General features: G+C 35.9%; 2 protein-coding genes, 1 long non-coding RNA gene and 1 pseudogene across 3 annotated transcripts in view; 1 reads left to right on the forward strand and 3 right to left on the reverse strand.

Moving 5' to 3' along the window:
- LOC143453769 (uncharacterized) overlaps window positions 1–20,878 on the reverse strand; it is a 126,464-nt gene that overhangs the window by 65,943 nt on the left and 39,643 nt on the right. The window lies entirely within an intron of this gene.
- Window positions 1,978–5,331, forward strand: LOC143444153 (coronin-1C-like). Its single transcript, XM_076943287.1, has 7 exons — window positions 1,978–2,152; window positions 2,375–2,471; window positions 2,526–2,674; window positions 2,864–3,053; window positions 3,223–3,251; window positions 3,392–3,474; window positions 5,079–5,331. The coding sequence occupies exons 1-7, from the start codon at window positions 2,093–2,095 to the stop codon at window positions 5,329–5,331; spliced, it is 861 nt and encodes a 286-aa protein (XP_076799402.1). The 5' UTR covers window positions 1,978–2,092.
- Window positions 6,693–7,321, reverse strand: LOC143453705 (small nuclear ribonucleoprotein-associated protein B pseudogene; annotated as a pseudogene).
- LOC143444154 (uncharacterized) lies at window positions 17,085–18,846 on the reverse strand. The gene is made up of 4 exons (XM_076943288.1): window positions 17,783–18,846; window positions 17,595–17,637; window positions 17,354–17,522; window positions 17,085–17,217 (listed from the first exon to the last, which is right to left on the reverse strand). Exons 1-4 carry the CDS (start codon window positions 17,828–17,830, stop codon window positions 17,085–17,087), a joined length of 393 nt encoding a protein of 130 aa, XP_076799403.1. The 5' UTR covers window positions 17,831–18,846.

The raw sequence follows: 20,878 nt of genomic DNA on the forward strand, positions 1-20,878 counted from the left end.
TATGGCTATAAGTTCTCCGGGAATAACTCCTAACTTTTAAACTTTCGATCCGTGATGTCCTGAAGTTATATCACGTAGCTTGTGCACCATGATTCGATCTATAGGTAATTCTTAAATCCGTTTAAGGGTTTTCTGAAATTTACAGACTGCGGTTAGAATGGAAATTGGAAATATACTGCACTGTATAAATATTCTATATTAAGTTCTATTATCATGTTAATTTTTTTTTGCTAAGTTTCGGTATTAACAAAGTGGATTCTCTTTCCCTTTTGGAAACTTTGCTTTCAGTGTGTCAATAAATGTGATGCCAAAATTTGCGCCACAACAACATATTTATAACATAAAATATAAGGCAAAATGGCGAATTTGAAGCCAACGCATCTTATTAACTTTCCAGTAAGGAGTCTCAATGTGCCAGGTAAATACACCAATAAATGCAATGCCAAAATTTGCGCCACGCCAACGTCATACCGATAATATAGAATGTAGGACAAAATGGCAATTTTGCGAGAAACCTGTAGCATCGTACAAACTTTTCAGTAGTAGTCTCCTATATTTTTTCACTCCGACATGAAGGCTTGAATGGGAAGGAATTATGACGCAATTGAAATAAAATTATGATGTAATAATTCCTCGTAACCTGATATGGGAGTGCAAAAGTAAAGGAAATTCACAAAGTGTTATATTCTGTTGCATGACTAAGTTTACCATCGTTTATATTTTGCAATTTATAAACACTAGAAAAACCATTTTGCAATTCCTTTTATCCTGGCATAACCTATTTGTCCATAACATTTAAAGTTTATAAATACAAAATTGCTTTTTATTAATATTCAGGTATTGCATCGCAGCCAAGGAAGGGTAGCATATAGCAGATAGCACTTAGCAGTACTGGCTTAGAATTTGGTGTACATAAATTATGTGGTTTGCATGAACGTCTCCAAGCTTTTGTTGAATAACGATATATCAAATTTCAACGAGAAGAAAATGGTTATAACTTGAGTTTTTTTTTTTTTTTAAATTGTTTCACATATGAGCTTGAAAGGTGGAAGTCGTCAAAATTCTTAGTTTATAAAAGGCGGGAAGGCACTTTCCCATGAAACTTCAGTTGTGCAGGACGGATAAATTTAGGGTCCTAAGTCTGTGGTCCTCTTTTTCGAAAGTGTGATAAATGTGCAGTCACTAAAAAATGAGACATTGTGCTCAGGATCTGTTTACATGTGTAGATGAAGTTTATTTATTGTTTGTATCTTATTTGTGTTTTTTTTTTGCAATCAGCTTAACTGCGTGAATATAAAATAATTTTGTATACATATTGATCTTTTCATATCATATGCACATATGGACATATGCCAAGCATTTCACTATCAATCTGTGGTTTTGTTTCCAGTGTAGGTTTTGGGTAATTAGATAAATTAGTTTAATATTTTAAAACCATGTCATAATGTATTTGTACTAATTTCATATTTGAAACACTGCAATTATGATGCAGCCTAATTTACTGCTGGATTGCAATTTTCAGCAAACTTTTGTCTTTCAAAGGTTTTTGTTTAAAACGTTTACTCCCAGAAAACAATACAAGAACATTTGATAAAAATAGAAGAATTCTGTGGTTTTTTAACTAGTTCAATGCTAATGTAAGTAATGTAATGTAATGTAATAATGTAAGTCTGAAACTCTTACAGATTTGATGCTCATGATTCTAATGATTGATGCTCATGGTTCTTTACCTTAAAGTGCATTTGTGGATCTAGCAATTTTTTGCTCAAAATATGGTGATAAGGTTGTAGATGAGACAGAAATGAACGAATGACAAACAGTTAAAATCATAACCAACCACTTTGAATTTTTGATTTGTTGTCAAATCAAAGTGATGTAACATATTTTTGATAAACTGCTGTTGGCTGAAATGCTCCACAGGCTGCAGGTTTGCTTCTCAGAATCACTTTTTACTTCATTGGCATTAATCAGGTGAACTTAGCAGACTAAGTAATCACAGAGTACTTATGCATCTCCTCTGCATAGGAAAGAGAGTTTGGGATAATATTTTTTAAGCTTTTCTTGAATTTTGTATCCGTTTTACCGTTTGAGAATGCATCGGTTCAAAGCTTCGAAATACAAGAACAGCGTTGTTAAAGGTTCCAAAAAAGAGGTTTGTATTGGTGGCATGGAAAGTTTATGTTGAAACTTAATTTAGTTTTATGGCATCGAATTCACACATTAAATCCTGATCTGTATTACTATTGGTGAAGTTTATGTTGCATAATTGAAGAAACGTTCAACAAAATCCACTTCGCCACTGTTTGCATTGTGTTACTGTACAGTTCTATTTTTTATCTTGTGTTTTGTTATCAATATTTCTACTTCCTTGCAGGAATGTTTCACCGACATATCCGTCGAAGTGCCACTTTGCTTTGGAAATGGTCTTGCAGTGGGAACAAGGTTTATAGCTAGCAACATTAGCTCAGCAGGTAAAATAGTAATACGGCTGTTTGTTAAATGTTATTAAGGCAAACACTTTACAGGAAGCGGAAAGATTGGGATATTTGGTGTGAATCATCCCGGACGAATGGGGCAAAATCCAACATTATCTGCCCATGGTGATAGTGTTATTGATCTCGAATGGTCGCCCTTTCATCATAACATTCTACTTTCTGCGTCTCAGGATACAACAGTGCGTAGGCTTTGTTTTTGTTGTTTGCAAAAAGATGTCGGTATGAACGTTGTCACTCTTTTTATTGTGAACCACTGGTACCAATTCTGTTTTTAACGCATTTTTACATACCTGAAAAAAAATAAATTTTTGTGAAGTATTTCTGCAGTGCGATAGTACCACTAGTTTAGTAAAATACCTTATTCTCAGGTAAAACTTTGGAAGCTACCGTCTAATGGGCTTTCTGAATCTGCACCAATCAACCCGGTTGCTACTTTCACAGGCTTTAAGAAGAGGCCAGAATTGTTAAGGCATCACACAATTGCTGACAACACTTTTGCTGTGGCAGATGAAAGTGGAATTTCAATCTGGAACATTGATAAGGGGATTTCTATGTGTGGTAACAGAATTTGTAATGGCTTAGTACTTGCTCTGATTTAGCTGGAGTTATGATCATGGGAATTATATGTCTTCGTATGCTTATACATGTACATTACTTTTATGAGAATTTTTATTTAAGAAAGGAAGATTTTGGCTTTGATTTAGTTCAATCTATATCTTGGTCACAGGATGGGACACAATTGCATGCACAACAAAGGTAAAAATAAATTTGTGTAAAAACATTCAAACAGTCGCCCATTGAATTTCATTTTGCCCAACTGGCATTCCCCGCCGCCATTTTCTGCTTAAAAATATGGCCGACGTTTTCAAAACAACGATCAACAATTTGTTTTTCAGTCCAGAAGTAAGCAGCTTCGAGCGCTGGATCAACGAAATCTCTCGTCTTGCCTTCAGACGTTAGAATTTGGTTCATCAACCGGGTATGTCGATTTGATTTCAGCCATATATTGCAGCCATAAGACTATGCAGTTTTGGAGATGTATTTCGGTACTTTTTCGGACCAGTACGCCCCATCGCTCGGTTTAGAGTAAAATGGGCCAAATTTCATCACTAAATTATTGCAGCCAGCATGACAATGTCAATATTCTCATTGTCAAATCCGGCAAAATTGTGAATTGTCAAGGCCAATAACTTTATCCTTGAAATGATTTCCTGGCACCTACGTCACTGGTATATCTCCTTCCCTTTCCAACTATCAGCTGTTTGACAATCATGTAGTTTAGTGGACACACGGTTTTGTTTGGCGTTTTTTTATAACTGCCTTTGCAACTCGACGATAAGTCACTTCTCGACGCTCATTGCAAACGGCAGCTCTTTTTCGCTCGTTGAACTGTCATTTTTGATTTTATTTATCAGAAAATTTGACTTCTGTGTGATTCCTGGTCACTTAAGTGCAATTCCATTTTTATACTCGAAGGCTGGACTTTTATTTTTCTAAATGACTGTTACATTATGCAGTTTCGGGTACAATTGCGCACTTCAAGCGATGTAGTATAATACGAAGCGTCAATTCTTTTGAAAGGCAAAAAGAAATACGAATGCAATATTGGCACAGCGTTAACTTTTAAGCAACAATAACTTCCAAACGAAGCACGAAAACAAACAAAAGAAGTTATAGAAAAGCAGAAAAAATTCGGAAATCTTTGAAAATCAAAAACGTCCAGCGTCCATAAAAAAGAGCCCATAGGTCAACCAAATGAAAACAGCAACAATGATACGATCGCGCAGAGTTGGCTTACATCCACCATGTCTTATATAGTTAAGTGGCGACTACAGTAAATTATTGCTGAACTGCAAAGATAATTATCACTGGTCAGCAAATTTTTTTTTATTTTTTGTTGCATGAGATTTTTTAACTGATTCTACACAATCTTCGGATGCTGATTTCAAATCTGCAATCAGTTTCTTGATGCATGCTCTAGTTTTTATGCAATCGAAAATTCAAAATTTTTCGTTTCTGGCTCATATTTATTGTGCGCTGTCTGTATGGTACAGTACCAGTGTTTCAGATAGAAGCTTTCAGCTCTTTTAAGTTGTAGCCTACTGCTGTTTAAGGGCGTTTGAAGAAGCTAAGCAGTTTTATTATAGTGAGGTATTGCGGATAGATGCTGTAGGATAGCTCTATTTTACACTCGTAAATGCAAAAATAAACCCGATTCATTTTGTTATATCTGTGGTGTGTACACGCTTTCTTCGTCAAAGATGAAATATAACATCGTTCGTGAAGCCTGCCTACAGAGCTTACTTTGGCAAATTGGCATCCATCTTGGCGATCAAGATAAGAAATGGTCTCCACATATTGTGTGCCATAACTGCGAAGAAATGCTCAGAGACTGAACAAAAGGAAAGCGGAAGAGTCTGCCTTTTTGCATTCCAATGGTGTGGCGTGAACCCCAAGATCACACGACTGACTGCTACTTTTGCATGGTAAATGTGAAAGGTGTTGGCAGGAAGAGCCGACTAATGCTTTCTTATCCAAGTATACCATACCATCAGCTATACGACCTGTTCCGCACTCTGATAGATTCCTTCCTCCAGTCTTTAGTGGTTTTACATTTTCTGAAGATGAGGAAATTGAATCGGAAAGGGAAGAGGTTATGGAAATGGGGTATAAAAGAACAGATACAGAATCTGAACACTCTTCTTGTGAAACCAGAGTAGCTGTTCAGCCGTTTAATCAATCAAAACTGAATGACTTAGTACGTGATTTAGATTTGTCCAAGCAAGAAGCTCAGCTCTTAGCCTCCAGACTCAAGGAAAAGCAGGTTCTAGATTAATCTGTAAAGGTTTCCATTTTCGAAAAAGAGAAGAACTCTTTCTTCCCTATTTTTCAGAGGAAAATATGCTGGTATATTGCAACGATATACCTGGTCTTTTCGAACAACTGGGTATCTCCTCGTATGATCCAGAACAATGGCGATTGTTTTTGGACAGTTCCAAGCGCAGACTCAAGTGTGTCCTTTTACACAATTGAAATGTTTATGAAGCTGTTCCAGTTGGTCACTCCACTGTCATTAACTTTATTATAACGCGCAATGTTTTGTCGCAATGTTAACCTCTAAGTTTAGTTGTCCCAAACACAACCTCCAATTTTGGTAATATTTACTTCGTGCAATTTGATACCCGTTTTCGCTGCGAGATACATTTGGTAATTGTTACTTCGTGCAACTTTTCACTCGTATAAATTGCGAGATACATTTGTTAATTTTTACTTCGTGCAATTTATTACCCTTATACGTTTCGTTATACCTTTGGTAATTTTTACTTCGTGCAATTTGATGACCGTATAGGCTAAACTGCAAGATACATTTGGTAAATTTTACTTCGTGCAATTTGTCACCCGTATAAGTTGCGAGATACATTTGGTTACGTTAATCACAATCACGTTAATCACAATCACGTGTTCGTATCCAGCAGAAACTTTTGCTGCCGTTTTGTTTGATTGAAATTGAGGTATATTATTTTACCCGCTGAGATCTATATAACAAATTAAACTTTTTGCATGAAACTTTTAATAAAATGTACTTAAACGTTTTGGTCGAAGTAAGTTAATGGTGAAAATAGTCCCAAAAACATCCTATTTTCAAAAACCATAAAAAGTAATAAATAACCGTAGTCCTTAGAAATATAGCCAATTATTAAGGGCCTGTAGTACAATTTGATTTCAAGGTCACGATAGTGAAGAGGGGGAAATCTTCTTTAAGAATCTGCAATAAAAAATTCACACCTCTTCCGGCAACAGTCAGCAGTATTGACGTGAAACATTTAATAAATTCAGCATTTTTTATGTTTTTGGGGTATTATCGCATTTCTTAGTACACCTCACGTTTTTTGTGAATTTCGGAACTTTCCGGTTCCATCATTTCATTTTTTTTTTTTTTTTTTTTGTGATTCGTGGTTATTTCGTTTATTGTATTCATCATAATTCCAAAAACATCATCGACTCACTCGCACAACGACAACATAAAAATGTCACTCCCATTGAGTTGTCAAATTTGTTGAAAATTGTCAAAATTGTCAAAATTGTCAAAATTGTCAAAATTATCAAAATTCCATTGAAAAAAGGAATTCTCGCTTGACGTCACCCAAGCGTATAAAACTCATGACACGAGAAAAAGGTCATTTTTAGAAGCACACGTAATGATGCAGCTCTATGACAACACAAGCAAAGCAGCACTGCAACTTCGAATATGATTGACACGATGTGAAGAGAGTAGCCGATGTGCTTGAAACATTAATAGTTGTAGCCTCGACCAAAGCCACCTCGGACCATACCAGGGGGCGGGCCCCTCATTCCTGGCGGGGGTCCAAAACCGCCCCGCTGCGGTGCCATTGTGCCCGGGGCTGGTCCACCGACCCCATGCATAGGTCCCTGTAATCCCGCCGTTGGACCACCGGGGCCACCCATACCGCGACCAGCAGCTCGTCCAGCGCCTGGTCCGCGACTTGAACCTCCCGGCACGCCGAGTCCTTTCCCTGATGGAGGCGGTCCTTCAACCGACATCGACACCAGATGTTCTCCGCGTAGAAGCACAAGCCCCAGAGTCCTTTTCTCCTCTCTGTCAGTGGAACCTTTCTTGGGTCGAATCCGACGGAACTCGTCACAATCAACAAGAATTAGGTTCATGTGTTTATCAAAAGCTTTGAAGGTGCCGATGAAAGTGCGACCATCCTGCAGAATGCATCGCATACGGTAATTGATATGATTGTTTAACTTTGAACCTCCGCGAGGTGGCATTGTAAATGTCCAGAGCTTGCTGGTCAGAAAAACAAAAAACAAAAAAAGTTTTTGCTAAACTTTGGTATACTATGTTTGTTGTATAATGTTTTTCACATAAATCAATGAACTGTAAAAAATTACAGTGAAATAATCCCTTCTTAGAATGTAAAATACAAGCACGTCAACTTTCAGAAAACCGATTTTAGGCCATAAAATTTTGTGTAAATGTTTTCATTTCTTCACCACATAATACTGTAGATACCACAATTTATTTTACAGCTTAATATACAGTGTCTAAAATAGACTAAGGTTAAGCAATATATTAATTATTTTCAATCAAAGGCAAGCTTTGATTTTTAATAATAGCACGCTGCTTGTCAAGAGGTTATATTTTACATATTTTGTTATTAAGTTTGCTCGATTTTTGAGATAATATTGTGACCAAATCTGACTGTCGGCTGAAAAAACATGAATTTAGCAAACATATATTAGTTATTTTGTGGTATTTGATATTAATACCATGTGTAAATTTCTGTGTCAGTGTATTTATTAGCCTATATATGAGTAGGCCCGCGTAATTCGATTCCATTGATTTCGACTTGGCTACTTGACCTGGAGTGCTATTTTTCAAGCTATTACCAAAGCTATTTTTCACAGTTTCTTGTCAACCTAACTTAAATGTTATAACAGAGTAACCTAAATTTTAGAACCTAAATATACTTTGTAATCTAAATCTAACTCCAGTTAAACAGAAAATAGCTAGGATCAACTTTTTGCATACCCATTCTCTAACCTAACCGCTATAGGCTATGTTTAACAACAGCCAGCATAACCTAATTTCAGTGAAAAACTCACACACATTATCCAGTTACTTGGAAAACCTTAAAAGCATTGATCAAGCGCTTAAGGAGCTTTGCAGGAACAAAACTACAAAAATCTCGCCTACTGCTAAGAGAATCCTGTTTTGCAACATGCACTACTTAAACGTTATTATCAAAACAGCAATTTCGTAACCGTAAATGTGTATGCGTTTTAAATTGAAATAAACGATATCTTTCAATTCCTTTTAAAACAATAATAATACACTGTTTGCTACTATTTCAGCTTTTAAAAACTACAAACTGCAGCATTTTTCGCACACAAAGATAGGCAAAGGTTTTGAAAAAATTAATACAGAAATATTGAACTATACTATACGACAATGAAATGCAAAAAAAACTACCATTGTTATCACGATAAAGTAGATATGGTGAAATGAAAATGTTGTTGCATTTTCACAGAAAAAAGCCTTGTATGGCCCTTCTTTTGCATTAAATGATTTGGCCATTCCTCAGTAAGCCCACACATAAGCCAAACATGCTACTTCGTAGCCATGTAAGGCCCATAGATAAAACGTACATATTGTTTAACTGGGCCTCCACACTTAATTATCATTCAAAGAACGCCGAATCATTTGCTGGACTTTGTCCTGCAACTGTTTCGGCGTTTTGGAATACTCTTTGCATTTGGGGAGGTTCCCATCTGCAAGAGCCGTTTTAGCATCATCCGTTGTTATTCCATTCTTCGTACCAATATACCTTTACCAATATACTATTACCAATATACAAACTTTTTGCTTCGTGCAGTTTGATACCCGTATTTGTTGCGAGATACATTTGGTAAATGTTACTTCGTGCACATTCATACCCGTATATTTTGCGAAATACATTTGGTAATAGTTACTTCGTGCGCATTTGTACCAATGCGAATTATAACTTACTGATTGTCATCATTCTCGGACATATTTGGCTTTTGTTTTTTTTACACATAGAAATCAAAAACAGCATTGAAAAGCTGAAGGTATTTTAAATTATCTTCCATTCATACTTGAAAGGTGGTCGAAATTATAGTAGAACTTACGAACACTTTTTCTTCTTATTTAAACCAGTATTAGAAGATCCTTAATGTGACCTTAATCAGCTATCGCAAAACTTACCAACTAAAACTTTTTATTTTTCTCTAGTTTATTTATTCCGTTTAACCATTACTGGCCGAAATATGAAAATAATTCCAATTAACTTTTCCGGCAAAATTGATTGAAAAATACCCTTCCGAGAAAATTGAACATTGTAATGTGGTTTTCATGCAACAGGTATATCATCATTTTTGAAAAAATACGAAGCAAATTTAAAATACATTACAAGTGGCAATTGGCATCAAAAAGTCTTAACCCTAACCCAGAATAAGGCGTCCAAATATACCACATTTATTTTGCACATACACACTTAATTAATTATCATTCAAAGAACGCCGAATCAGTTGCCGGACTTTGTCCTGCAACTGTTTCGGCGTTTTGGAAAATTCCTTGCATTTAGGGAGGTTTCCATCTGCAAGAGCCGTTTTAGTATAATGCGTTGTTATTCCGTTCTTCGTACCAATATACCATGAGAAAAATTGTTTAACTTCAAGCGATTCATCTGCAGAAAACTGTCGCCGAGATTTCTGTTAAAAACAGTAAGTTTTAGAAATTAATAATAAAATCATTGAAAATAGTTTACCGTATACATAATTAAATTATACAAGGCACATGCATTTTTTACGTTTTCATTACAAATGGAAAATAAACTTAACTAAGACCTACCACAACATTAACTTTTTTTTCTTCCTTCTCTAATTTCGACAATCGATGTGGATTTAATGGCTAAATTTATCAAAATGCAGTTAAATTTATAAAAAAAGTCCTTAATAAAACCTAAAATTGTGAGCTTTTCCCCTGGCTTCGGCTTGAGGAATTATATAAAACATGTAAAAATAGATTTTAAATATGTAAACTTATATGCAATATAATACAATAAACGAAAATTGTTAAAATACTACTTACCGAGAAACTATAACGATCGAAAGTAGCTTTCCTCTTTCTAGATGGTTTTGTAGCTGAGCCGGGCTCTCCTATATTATTAAAAGAACTTTGGTATATCAAGAAAACTGTACAGTGTTTTTGCGCTATTAAATATGTGTGTACAGTATGCATACTTTTTATAACCGCATGGTTCAGTCATATATGCATTGGTCACGTAACGTTTGTGGAGTGATACAAACATTATCGGTCAAGTATATCAGGAAACACCTTCCCGTATTCCAATCTCCCGATATATACTAAAATGCTTAGAATGCTATTTACCACGACATTAAAATCTCTGGAATTGCTTTTCTTTTTCCTCTTTCAGGAGGGTGATGCAGATGTGTTGGGGCTTTCCTAAATCATTAAAATAAATTTTGGTAATTCAAGCAAATTTCTGTTTTTAATTTAAATATGTGTGACTAGTACATATATAATTTATAAATTTCTTGATTGATGCACGCATTGGATATATAAAGCATGTGGGGTGACAGGAAATAATATCAATAAAATCATAGTTTCACTGTAAAGTCGTAATTAAATTTTAACTTACCGGCAGCTTCGAAGCACCTGCCACATTAGAGATGTCGATCTATAAACCAAAAAATGCAAAATTACCACGATTGATTTGAAGAGATTTTTCAGAGAATTTACCTGCTGCAGAACAACACGAGGCTCAACTATTTTATCCCGGACCGCCTTTTGTTGGCCACCGTCTTTGTTTCGGCGAATTTGTAATGACTCGTCTTCTTCAGCAAAGGTGCTTCTTTCAGCTGACAAACTTTCTTCTGATGAAACGTCAGCAGCTGGTTCTACTCGTTCAGAATATGGGCTTCTATCATCTGACAAACCTTTTTCTATAAATGAAACCTCCACAGCTGATGCGATTCTTTCAGCAGACGGGCTTCTTTGAGCTGATGCGCCTTTTGTTTCGGTGCGACCAGCCGAACTGCACGACTGTGATTAAAAAATATAATTCAATTTTTTACTGACAACAATTTGCCGGAAGGAAGCGTGTGTTCACATCAAACTTGCCATCGACAAGAAATTGTTTCGTTGCCAAGAATAGAATTTATTCGCGAATCAGACTTGTAATGCACACAAAAAGGTTAAAACTTTTATACTTATTCCGAGGAATCCCATTTAAGTTGATTTGAACAACTTACCCTTATTTCTTTCATGACTTCATAGGCTTCTTCAGCCTCTACATTCTGTAGGTCGTTCGCGTAATATCTCTCTTGTGTGCTCGAGCTATGCGCCATATGCTTGGCCACCAAAAGGCGGCGGTCCGGTCTCTTAGATCTAACCTAATATGAAATTTTAAATTTTAAATACGTCACTGGTTGACTTTTATATAAATTTTGCTGCAGAATATTTTCATTATTAGCGATTTATCGTTATTTATATTGCTAGGTCTAATTACAGTAAAGATCAATTACTTGTGTGGCCGAATACTTCCGGTTTGAGGTTGCTGTAAATTTTCCGCGACCTCCGGCCAACTTCCAAACCCGCTGTATTGCTTTAGCTGCAGAGAAACTTGTAAGATTTTTTCCCTTATGGGGAAAAACCATCTTACACTCTTCTCCGTTGAATCTGACAAGGTTATCCAGCCCTTCCTTCAACCATTCTGGCATTACAATAGTTGCATCCCCATATGTTGAGAACGTTTTGTGACCGCGCACCTGCATTAAAAACATCCTTTTTTAATAGAGTTCTACATGAAAGGAAAATGTGGTGACTTACACGAACAATCCATCGTTTTTTCTCGGTCGGATAGCCAAACATTAGCTCTTCAACGAGCATATTGCGCACCGCACTTGTCCGTTGCGAGTTTTCAATTATCAGATAAGCCATGAGGACCTCCCCATGGGCTCTTCTCACCTCGGCTCCGGGGTCTCTTCTCCATACTGCATTTTTTTATATAGTGAGTTACACATTCAACGAGAATTAAAATAATGTAAAAATATAAAACAACTGTAACTGTCATTTACGTTTTATGGTCAGCGCAGTATTGCGAAAAAGTGGATTTGTCATAACTTTGTTCACTTCTGCCGGGTCCAACGCATTTCTGCGATCCGTCTCCTTAATAACTTGCCTCCTAGAAAACGCAACAGTTTAGGTAATAAAGAGTGGTTAGCAAACGCGTATTTTTTAACACAGAAGTTTTAATTGCAATAACAAAACTAGTTTTTAGATACCAACACGAGTAAATCATCCAAGAGTGGAAAGGCTACATGTAGGCAGCGCTTGTAATCACCTTCTTTTTAGAAATTTTCTGTAGGATGCCCTTCGATTCTTGAGGTTAATAAGGGCTTCCCCCACGTTGAAGGTCAATGGAAGCTTCTTCAGTAATGAAAAGCTGAGGAAGCTCGTCATGGCATTCGAGTGGGATATGAATGTCGAAGGAGTTTTATTTTCATTTTGTAATTTCTAAAATAAAGAAAGATGGTTTTTGTTTATTTTTAAATACAACTATTTTTGCTAAGACTTTGCATATATACATAATCATCTTCCATTCGAATGTTGTTCAGGCCTAGTCTTCATCCCGAAACAAATTCAGGGTCGACCAGTTGCCTGCAACGACGCCGACACTTTCCCCTGTCGATGGCATCCTCGATCTTCAAACCTTTCCTTCTCTTGTCATCCTTCACCGTCTCTTCCCATGTTTTCTTTGATCTTCCCGTTTTCACCTTTACTGCAATCATCTTATGTTGTACTCTTCTTATTAAGCTCTACTTATTCATTCGCTCAACGTTCCACAACCATCTCAGACGATGTCCTCTTAGATGTTCTTCAATATCTTCAACACATGTCCACCTTCTTATCACATCATTGGTAATGCCATCTCGTAGTGTCTTACCACACATCATTCGAATAATCCTCATTTCTGTCATCTGCATTCGCCTGACATCAGCCTTCTTCATCGCCTAACATTCAGCTACGTAGCACATCACACTTCTTACACATGCTTTACACAGCCTTTCTTTTAGGTTTGTATAGAGTAGTCTGCCCTAGAGTGTATCAGACAAATCCTTAAAAGTTTTCCAACTAGCGCGTATTCTTGCCGTCACTGCCCTGCCAGTACTGTAATTTTTCCCTATCGTATCCCCTAAATAACGAAACTCCTTAACATGCTCGATCTCATTACTTCCCAAGTTCACATGTCCTTCCACTCATCAGCCTTCCATTGATAGGCCTACCTGAACTTCTCTTATGCACTCAATACAGTACTTTCACTTTCTGCATTGAATGGAATTTCTCCCTACTCTCTTCCCACAAATTCCGCATGGATCAACAGTACCGACTACTCCCTTCAACGATTTTCTACCAATTCTCATCGCTTTGGTTTTAATGATGTTCACCTTCAAACCTTTGCTTTCCAGTGCGCTTTTACTTTGCTGATATAAATTCTATGAATATATTACATAGTAGATTCTACCTGTAGTATATCCAAAAAATCTTTTATGTAACTAATCAAAATTAATATAATGTCCTAACCTGCACATGTTTCTCTTTATATGTGTCCAGGTCAATGGACTCCAACGTTTTAAAATCACAGTCTTTTATTATATTTTGCAAAAGTAATACTTTATCTTGGGCTACACGTTCTTCGTGTGCCCCCCCATCGTGGCCCATTAAAAAGCTTTTGAAGTTGTTTAAAACTTTATTCCAGTTGATGCAGTTAGTTTGTTGCTGTAAAATGTAGCGAGGAATTGTGTTAATCATTGCATGAGTGTTTTCTACTGCACAGTCATTTCGTACTGTGTGTATTTACCAAAACTTACGATTGGGAAATTTTTCCGGCGGCGGTCCATAGAATCAGCCATTTCCATTGCCTTGGGTTGATCAGCGTGAAGCTTGCCACGTAGGTGTCTCACGAGGCCATTCCAAGAAGTCAGGAACTTTTTGCAAAGTTCGCACTTGAAATCACCTTTCCCATTATTTTTTTTATCGTGCACGACTTTGCAGTGGCGCGATATGTTCAAATTCATGACACCACAGTATCTAGAACAATTACTAACAGCATTATGTCATTATTCTCGGACATGTTTGGCTTTTGTTTTCTTTTACACATAGAAATCAAAAACAGCATTGAAAAGCTGAAGGCATTTTAAATTATCTTATATTCATACTTAAAAGCTAGTCGAAATTATAGTAGAACTTACGGACACTTTTTCTTCTTATTTAATGCAGTATTAGAAGATCCTGATTTTGTTATTTCCGACTGCGCTTGTCCATAATCCGTATTCATGAACCCGTCATTTTGTTCTGTTGCTGGGTCACTTTTATCACCTCCCTGCTGTTATAAAAAGAAAATTTGCTGTTGTTCAATTTCATTTAAATTTAGATGGTTTAAGTTTCTATATACCTGTGGCATATTGTGGATAAAAATGAGGATAAAAATCTAAAAAGAATCAAAAAATTTAACAGCCACGTTTCACAACACTATTTAATATGATGTATAGTTTAGGTCACCCTTAACTCCATCAATCGTTATCCACACTGGAAATGTTTTATTTTTGCCCGGGCCCGTAAGCATTGGCTCCTATGTGACAACTCCCATGTACAACAACTGTTTGTTGTTGCCGTAACTGTGCGCGCCATACGTTTTATAGGTCGAACTGAACCCGAGTAGCAAAGCCAAACAACCAACGAGAACCATTACTGCTACATCCCGAAGGTTTATCACCATTTGAAAAAGTTGGTGTTGATTTATTTGAGTTGAACCAAAAGTCTTATTTAGTCGCGGTTGATTATTTTTCAAATTTTGCTGAAATTGATGTCATGACCTCAACCACTGCAAAGCACGTAATCATTTCGTTGAAGCGTCATTTTGCCCGATATGGAATTCCTAAATGCATTGTATCTGACTCTGGACCCCAGTTCATCTCGTACAGAATTTCAAAGATTCTGTCAAAAATGGGCGATACAACACCACAAATCATCACCAGGACATCAACAATGCAATGGAAAAGCGGAAGCTGCTGTGAAAACACTGAAGAACATGCTGAGACGTACTGCACAAGATGGGAAAGATCAGTGGCTGGCACTTCTGGAATTGCGCAATACGCCACGACAAGACGTCAACTGCAGTCCTACAAAGATATTGTTTGGTAGACCAACTCGATCAGTGATACCGATTCACATTCCAAAAAGCAAACATCTTGACATCAATCGTCGTCATCAACGCCGCACCTCAGTCAAGCAAACCTATGATAGCAAAAGTCAACCAATGTCAAAATTGTATATCAACCAACGAGCTTATTTCCAAAGTTCGGAAAAGAAGGGATGGCAAAAGGGTAAAATTGTACGCATACTTGGGCCTCGTTCATAATTGGTAGAATCATTGGATGGTTTTCGTTATTGTCGTAATCGACTACATATTCGTGTTGACCATAGCAAGTCTAACAATGTGTATGAAGATACTGATTTTAATTTTACATTTTCGACACCTAACCAAAACAGTCAACCCACAGCTAACAACTACACTGTTGCTAACACACGACCTAATCGTACACATAGAATGCCAGTAAGATATAATGATTATGTACTGTAAATACTGTGTTTGTGTCACCTTGTTCTGTACTGTAAATACTGTGTTTGTGTCACCTTACCTTCACTGTTTTATTTCTTGCCACTCATTATGCATGTAGCTTTAAACTTCAAGTGTGCCTCACATACATTGCGACTTGCGAGTAGTATGTTATTTCAGTATTTTCTGTGTGATGGTATTTCAGTATTTTCTGCGTGCTCATAAAGCCTTCTCACTGTTAGTCTTTACTTAAAGAAAGGAGGATGTTGATAGGTATAAACTAATTAATAAGATTTCTATGTTGGCCATGCTACAGCCATGTGCTTTCTTGGTTGTGCATTGTGATTCGTATGTTGAGTAATAACGTTCATGTTCAAGACTGTCTAAATACAAGAGATTCTGTCGAACGTCTTATCGACTTAGTTCAACACATAATATCACAAGAGTAGCGATATTAACAGCAGGAACATGTGCAAGTGCACCAACTCAACTTACCTTTGTCGCTTATACACGTCAACTACAAAGGCACCCGATTGCGAGAAAATTCTCTACGAGCTACCTGACTCTGACTCGTTTGCTGATCTTCAATCGCTGTTCAGCTCTTTTTCTGAAGCCAACCTTCTCAAGGAACAAATGCGACATGTCATGACAAGTCTTACCACTACACTGTAAAAAAAAATTTTTCTTGTTTACATCTAAATGTATGGCAGCAGTGTCGCCATACAAAATTATGTATTTTTATATTCAAAAGATGTAAAGTGCTTTTACACAAAGCAATTTGTTTTTTCCGAAAACAACGCGTTATGTAAATTAACGCATAAGACGGTTAAAATATTAATAATAGTATGTTTATTACAGATCCTATAAACATGTTTTCTACATATAATTAGCTGTATTAATGCAAAAATCATTACTTTATTATAAGTAAATCTAGCAATCACCCGCCTTTTATTTACAATTACTTTTATTTACTTTACTTTGCATGACAGTGGTGATACAGACAGTTAATTACTTCACCATTGAAAATATGACACTTGACATGTTTTACAATATTGTACAATTGGTACTCAGAGTACAATCAGGCTGTGCACGTTTATACAAATCACAAGAACAGTCAGATTCAGTAAAAGTTCTTTGATATGGTTTTGTTTTATGCTTTCTTTTGTAGTATGACACAAGTGAAGTATACTTCCTGAAGTTTGGGTTGCAGTCATCAGAACCACAATTAAACACTTAGTTATGCACATTTCGATGAAACAAAATGCGCTCAAACTACTTTACATCAGACTAATCAATTTTATAACTGTACAAATCACATGCAAATAACAGCATTGTCCTCGAAGAAAAATGGTCAGGTAAAACAGAAATACTTGACAGAAATGTCTGGTCACAACTATTCTTACACAAGTACTTCGAAGTTATTTATTGCGTTGTAGAAAGATAGCAGTTTGCCGTTAATTCCTTTTTTCCGTGCTTTTTGGCCATGATGCTTAGTTTTGCTCCCATGTAGTGGTTCAACATTAGCAAAATTTCTGAAAGCAAAAAATACTTTGATGTCAACAAGTAAAAATGCATTCTATTTTTTAAATAAACAGCAGAAACAACAAACAAATATCCGCTACTGCTTACAATAACAATGGTGACAAGGTACAGATCTCGTGAACTAACCTTTGCAGTAATTCCAGAGTCGCGCTTAGTTCTTCAGCATACCTTACATTAAACAAGTAGTAGCATGCAGATGGTAAGGTGACAGATTCAAGTGCAGAATTGATGTAGTCAAAAGCACACTTCTTGTCCACGAAAATGTAAAACCTTTTTGAGGTTAACACATCTGGCCCTAACAAAAGGCAAAGTACAGTACAGTAATGCACTACAACTGATAGCACACAAAAATAGTCAAATTAATTACCATGTGCCACAATGCAAGGGTTCAACGGCACATCTTCATCTTCCTTCAAAGAAAAATATTTTTAGTGTACTATGAGTCTTATACAATCAAATGTTTCTTACTGGATTACGAATCAACATATCAGTATACCATAACTTTCAAATTATTTTCATAAATTAGACATCTGTATCGACATTAGTGGTGCTCACCTTTAACAAAAGTTCATTTGGATCTTCATGGAAGTACTTACAGAGCATAATTACTACACCAATTATATCTACATCTGTATCTGCATCAACCTTTTCTTTTGCCAAATTGATATCAAAGATAATTCTATGCAAATCTGCATTTTTAGCTGTTGTGTTTGCATGAACTGCAACAATCGCTGCAGTTGATTTTGAACAATAATTTGAAACTGATCTAAGGAAACTTGGGTAAGCCTCTTGTAATGTACCATCATCCCGACTTTTCCGAAAAGTATAGGCCACTCTTCTTTCAATTTGTAAATGTCAAGCTTATTTTCATTGATTACTTTCTGTAGATGCGCATTACTATGAATGTAGATCAATAGCTTGCGCCGTTTGATTGGCTGAAGTATGCTTAAGTTTTCCTCTTTTAGAAAAGAAAGATCAGCTAAAGTTTCCACACCAAGACTTGCAACGGTGGACAGTAACTTGCTTTTATGTATAAAATGAATATTTGGCAATGCTTCACTAATGAATCTGTCATTTTCACTGCCACTAAGGTCTTCCGCAGGTGATTCCATATTACAGTAAAACAATTTAAAAAACCTAATCATATCTCATATAACGTAAAATGTACATACACTAATCATGAAAATAGTCGTAACGTAAAATGAAAACAAATATTATCATCAATCAATCATTTATATTAATAAACTTTTCAAAGTAACTTAATGACAGTGAGTTTTGTTTCGCAAATGAAACAATAAATGGTATGCCATAATTTCAATGTACAACAAAACCACCAAGGAGGCAGCAAACACTTAAAATTAAAGATTTCTCTGATTTTGTTAGACTCTTACGTCTGGCCTAGCAGTTGGCATGCTTCAATGTCCCAGGTTGCGTGCAGAATTAAGCTAAAAAATGGCATGTAAGTAGGACAAATTAGGTAGCCGATTTTAGGCCAATAATTCTAGATTTTTCGCCTATGTTAAACAAGTTTTATTCATGTTTTTTGATTGCATTTTACGAAATGGTAGTCCAAAGCATACTAAATTGACAAGCAAAATTTCAGAGAGTCCCATGCAAGATTTTTCTAGTAGGCCTATAAGGCCTAACTAGCCTAGTCTTTTAATAAATTCACTGTATAATAAAACAAACAAATATTGCATGGTATTTTTTGGTGTTTGAAGCCTCCTTAAATATACACCTGTTGTGTATAATCCACTAATTGGTAGTGTTTAAGCAGATGTGAAGTGCTCATATAACCACATGCTTTAAAATGAGAAACCTTTATCTATTGACCTTGTAAGCATTCAGTGGAAAATAGTCAGTCAAATTACAAGATTTAGAGCAACAAAGTTCTCCTAATGGTTTTACAACTTCGTATATTCCTAAGTTGGGTACAAGTATACAACCTCATATAGCCTAGCTTAGCCTAGCCTAGCCTAGCCTAGCCTAGCCTAGTTCTGTTATTAAATACAATGCAGTTTGCATCAAACATGACCAAACCCAAAGCAGAACTCATAGACGCATGCCACGTGCTGCGTGCAGCAGCAGTTTTCAGAGAAAGAACATAAAAATCTAAACATTTTTTTCTGAAGAATTGGAAATATCATAATTTGGAAAAAGGGAAACAAAAATTAACTTTAAACGTTAACTTAATTCAAAAAATGGTTATTTATATAATTTTATAGAGTTTAACCAAGACTATAAACATGTGGAAGCATTTCATGGTACGTTTAGGTCTATGGGTTACATACAAAATATGAATTACATAGGCTATCTTTTTGATATATTTCATTCCAGGACAAAAATAGAATAAATACGTTAATATACAAATTAACCTTAAAGAAATTTTTAAAAGAACGTCAAGAATTTGCAAAAAGTGGTTGTAGTTTGGGTAGAAATTTTTTTCATTATCGTTTTGTTTTCGATCTTATAAATCACAATAAGCCGAGTATTACAGCCCTAATGACAGAAATAGAGCCCACATTTGTATTTGCTTTACTTTATTGAAATACTGTATTTTTTTTATCAATTTTAATTTTTGTTCTTAGTGTACTGTTACATAAGTTTACCATAAAATTGCAAACAAATTTATGTTTTATGGTTATACAAAAAAAAAATAAAAAACAGAAAATGTTTTGTAAATTCTGAAGTGTGTTAGTAAAAAAACACATAATTATCTGTCACAAAGATCTACATATGTTTTTATGTAAAATAAAATAAAAATGTATGCAATTTTAAGGTTATTTTTTACAGTGTATGGAATCAATTTTCTCGGAAATATCAAAATAAAAACGTATGTCGGAAGCCGTATTACTTCAGAAGATCCCAATGTGGTGTGTTCTGTAACTATATAGCTTTACGACTTTCTTCCGCACATTTCCTTCGCTTTCCAAATGGTCTTCTCTGCGCTGGGTTCACTTCTCTTTGGACCACCTGCTTCCGCTTCACCGCGTAAGCAGGAGCATGAAGCTTCGTCGGCCGATTTTGCTACCGAAACATTTTCTGTGCAGAATCCAGAAATTTAGCTCCACTATGTCCAGAAGTTTTGTCGAAACAGCCAAAGGTCATCGTCTACTTGCTGCATGAGTTTTGTATTTTCTCGCCGTTTGGTCGAAAACGTCCACGCTTACGTTGTTTTGTTTTGGCCTACTGTACAGTTTATAGCCTGGCTCTGCTAATAGCGTATGGCATACAATCCATACGTTGTACAAAAATTGTCGTGTGCCTTTTACAGTTCGCCTTCGCTGCAAAGGAAAGCGAGTTTGTATTGTACAAATGTACATGGACAATTCTATTCGACCTATTCGAATAACCTTCCATAAAAACGGGGAATGTTTACATAGTCCATTATTCCATGGTTCTATTTTGCGAGATTATCGCTATGCGCTCTCCATGACTTCGTTCCGAAGCCACACTGTAAAAAAAAAATTTTCTTGTTTACATCTAAATTTATGGCAGCAGTGTCGCCATACAAAATTATGTATTTTTATATTCAAAAGATGTAAAGTGCTTTTACACAAAGCAATTTGTTTTTTCAGAAAACAACGCGTTATGTAAATTAACGCATAAGACTGTTAAAATATTAATGATAGTATGTTTATTACAGATCCT

Source organism: Clavelina lepadiformis, chromosome 1 (assembly GCF_947623445.1).
Source record: "Clavelina lepadiformis chromosome 1, kaClaLepa1.1, whole genome shotgun sequence".
Classification (NCBI taxonomy): domain Eukaryota; kingdom Metazoa; phylum Chordata; class Ascidiacea; order Aplousobranchia; family Clavelinidae; genus Clavelina; species Clavelina lepadiformis.

Coding starts and splice junctions, on each gene's coding strand:
- LOC143444154 (XM_076943288.1), bottom strand. CDS start 17,830: ATGCTCTGTAAGTACTTCCATGAAGATCCAAATGAACTTTTGTTAAAG. Junction 17,523..17,594: donor CCCTTGCATTGTGGCACATG/GTAATTAATTTG, acceptor GCCTTTTGTTAG/GGCCAGATGTGTTAACCTCA. Junction 17,218..17,353: donor ACTCTGGAATTACTGCAAAG/GTTAGTTCACGA, acceptor TTTTGCTTTCAG/AAATTTTGCTAATGTTGAAC.
- LOC143444153 (XM_076943287.1), top strand. CDS start 2,093: ATGCATCGGTTCAAAGCTTCGAAATACAAGAACAGCGTTGTTAAAGGT. Junction 2,153..2,374: donor TTAAAGGTTCCAAAAAAGAG/GTTTGTATTGGT, acceptor ACTTCCTTGCAG/GAATGTTTCACCGACATATC. Junction 3,252..3,391: donor CAATTGCATGCACAACAAAG/GTAAAAATAAAT, acceptor TTTGTTTTTCAG/TCCAGAAGTAAGCAGCTTCG.